Here is a 3,199-nt window from a genome sequence, read left to right as displayed (position 1 = left end):
TTTCTTATTCCCTATTTTCTATATTTTATATCTTGTGACTGGGAGATCCTGGTTGTTTTGTATACACCAGTTATTTTTTTCTTGCTTTTTAGTTTGGTTTTCTTGACTCTGTATTGATTGTCTTGGGCCCGACAAACGTGGTGACCATCTGGACTTTAAGTCAATACATGAGTCTGATTTCTGTGTGATTCTGTGTTTCCTATTTGTCTGGTTAATTGGCTGATTGTCGTTGTGTCAGTCTTGGATTGTGTTTGCCTAATTACTTGGTTTTTGATTGTTCTTCGTTTTAAATGGCTGGTTCAGTTGATTCTCCAGGAGGAAGTGGAAAGGATAATTCAAATATTTTTGATGATCCTCTCTATGTCCATCCTTCTGATAATGCTACTACAACTATTGTTACTGTGAAGTTATCTGGAAATGAAATTTTTCGTATTTAGAGAAGTTCTATGTCTAGGGCTCTTAAGGCTAGAAACAAACTAGGGTTTGTAGATGGCACTTTTAAAAAGAATAAAGTTGAAACAAATAAAGAATCAAAATGGGAAAGAGCTAATGATGTTGTGTGTTCTTGGTTATTGTCTTCTATTAGTGATTCAATCTATGCTAGTCATGCTTATTCAGATAATGCTCAAGAAATTTGGGAAAACTTATTTGAAACATATAATAAAGCTGATGGATCTGTGGTGTTCAATGTTCATCAAAGAATTAATTCTTTAAAACAAAATGGTATATCTGTGTCTGATTACTTTAATAAACTTGATGCCTTATGGAAGGAGTTTGATGGTTTAACTAGTCTTACAGAATGTACATGTGAGGCTGCAGTTAAACTAAATGATCACTCTAAACTAATGAAACTCATGCAATTTCTTAGTGGGTTAGATGAGTCTTATAACCAGGTTAAGAGTCATATATTGCTTATGGATCCACTTCCTAATGTGAGAACTGCTTTTTCAATTATATCTCGTGAAGAGTCTCTTCAAAGGAATGGATCTCTTTCTAATGACTCTCAATCTGGTTCCAAGAGTCAACCTAGTGCTTTTAATAGTGAATTCAACAATAAATTTTCTAATAATAAAAACAAAGGTTCAACTCTTCAATGTAAAAATTATGGTCTAAAAGGACATACTATTGAGAAATGTTATAAACTAATTGGATACCCAAAGGATTATAAACCTAGGAGTGATGTTAATCAAAATAATAAAGTTAAAAATTTTAATGCAAACTCATCTGTAGTTACTCCTGGATCAACTGATCCTGGAGAATCTGAATTTCCTCAGCTTACTAAGGATCAATATGCCAAGTTTCTTAGTCTAATAGGATAAAGAAAGTGCAATGAGGAAGCATCTGTCAGTTCCAATATGGAAGGTACTTGCTTGTTTAATGTTTGTAATTCATCTTATAATGGTAATAAATGGATAGTTGATTCTGGTGCTAGTCAACATATGATAGCATCAGAATCTCTTTTGCATGATACTGTGGATGTATCTAAGCTCAATCTTCTTGTTAGTCACCCTAATGGAACTTCTGCTAAAATAGAAAAAATTGGAAACCTAAATATTTCAAACTCTTTAACTCTTTTTGATGTGTTTGTTGTTCCTGAGTTCAATGTCAATCTGATGTCAGTTCACAAAATCTGTAAAGATAATAAGTGTGAAGTTATTTTTAATGAACATAGTTACAAAATTCAGGATTTACACTGAAAGGAGATGGTGGGGAATGGTAGTGAAATTGGAGGTCTCTATTATGTTGATAGTGTACCTTCTGGTAATTCCTTTACTTCTAATTCTGTTATGCGTTATGTGTGACACCCAAAAAAAAATTTTGCAAAAATTTTAAACTTTTAAAACGCATCTTAAATTAAATTAAAACAACTGAAATAGTCATAACATAATCCATCAACTTAATAATCATATAAAATAAGTGCGGAAGTAATAATAATAATAATAAGGTCCCAACAAAAATAACTAGTAGCGATGTCCCGGTGCTCAATGTCAAGCCTTAGCCTCTTTAATCTTAACACCTGAAAAGTTATAAGGGAAACCGTAAGCACAAAGCTTAGTGAATTCAAACACAGACATTGTACTAACATTCATATTTACTAACCCTAATCCATTTTCCATTTATAATTATATGATAAGGGCAAAGAACGAATCAATGCCTATAATACAAGAAGGACTTGTAGGTTTGAACCGCACCGGGAAGATCCCGTATCATTTGGCCCTAATCACCGCACCTCATGATGAGTATTACGTTGGTGATATTACCTACCCACCGCACCGGTAAATCCGTATCCTTTGGTGGTGTCCCCATATCCATAATTAGTTACATACAGTGCACATGTACGAATTAAAACAATGGTTATATAGCATGCCTTTATAATAAATTCAAATAATCACACACGAGCTAACTAGCAAACGCAAACATCAATACAACGGTGTGAGAGAACTCACCTTGAGTGAGTAGTAAGGATAGCTAACAATCAAATAATGCTACCAAGCTTGAGAAAACTTCAAAACCTCACCTAAGAAGGACTAAAGGTTAGAAAGGAGAAGCAATGAAGCTATGAGTTGAGAAAAGAGTAATCACAACAAGGTCTCTAAAACAGACCTGCTGTTCAAAACGGATTTACTCCAAAATATAAAACAGAAACATAGCTTTAACAAAATTTTATAGGAAACTATGATTGTTCAGGATTCCAGAACTATAAAGAACTCCTTCTAACTCCAAAAGATGAATTAAATATGAATTTTACAAAATGGTGTATCATTTCTGTCTCCAACAATACAGTCAAGTGATGTTGGCCAATTCTACCCAACTTGTGAGTAGAATTCGTCCAAACCAAAATTCAGAGAAGTAAAGGACATACAAATGAAAGTCTCAGAGTTGGAATTTAATGAAAAGCATCTCCCAAACTCCAGATATAAAATTCACATTGTGGACAATCACAGCACTAGCAAAAGCTGGTGACTGCCCACTGATCTGGAGTGTGGATCCATTCTAACCAATTTATAATAGGAAATAACACCCCATCTGCTCCAGATCTTAAATTCATAATATAAGGAACATATAGAAACTTGGAATCACTCTGGATCCTTTGCCAAGCCTTAGAAATGATGAAAACAAAATGACATAGCAGAACAGACCCGGATCAGACCTAACAGCAAAGATGCCATTCCTTCCCATAGATAAAGTCCTTATCAGT

At 34.0% G+C, this 3,199-nt stretch overlaps 1 protein-coding gene across 1 annotated transcript; it reads left to right on the top strand.

The window, feature by feature from the left end:
• Nucleotides 1-290: 290 nt before the first annotated feature.
• LOC145104884 (uncharacterized) lies at nucleotides 291-1,319 on the top strand. The gene is made up of 2 exons (XM_079042048.1): nucleotides 291-395; nucleotides 438-1,319. Exons 1-2 carry the CDS (start codon nucleotides 291-293, stop codon nucleotides 1,317-1,319), a joined length of 987 nt encoding a protein of 328 aa, XP_078898174.1.
• Nucleotides 1,320-3,199: the final 1,880 nt, after the last annotated feature.

Source organism: Lactuca virosa, chromosome 4 (assembly GCF_052849685.1).
Source record: "Lactuca virosa cultivar CGN04683 chromosome 4, Lactuca_virosa_CGN04683_v6, whole genome shotgun sequence".
Classification (NCBI taxonomy): Eukaryota; Viridiplantae; Streptophyta; class Magnoliopsida; order Asterales; family Asteraceae; genus Lactuca; species Lactuca virosa.
Note: the sequence above shows the minus strand (reverse complement) of the source record. Positions and strands in the feature narration are given on the sequence as shown.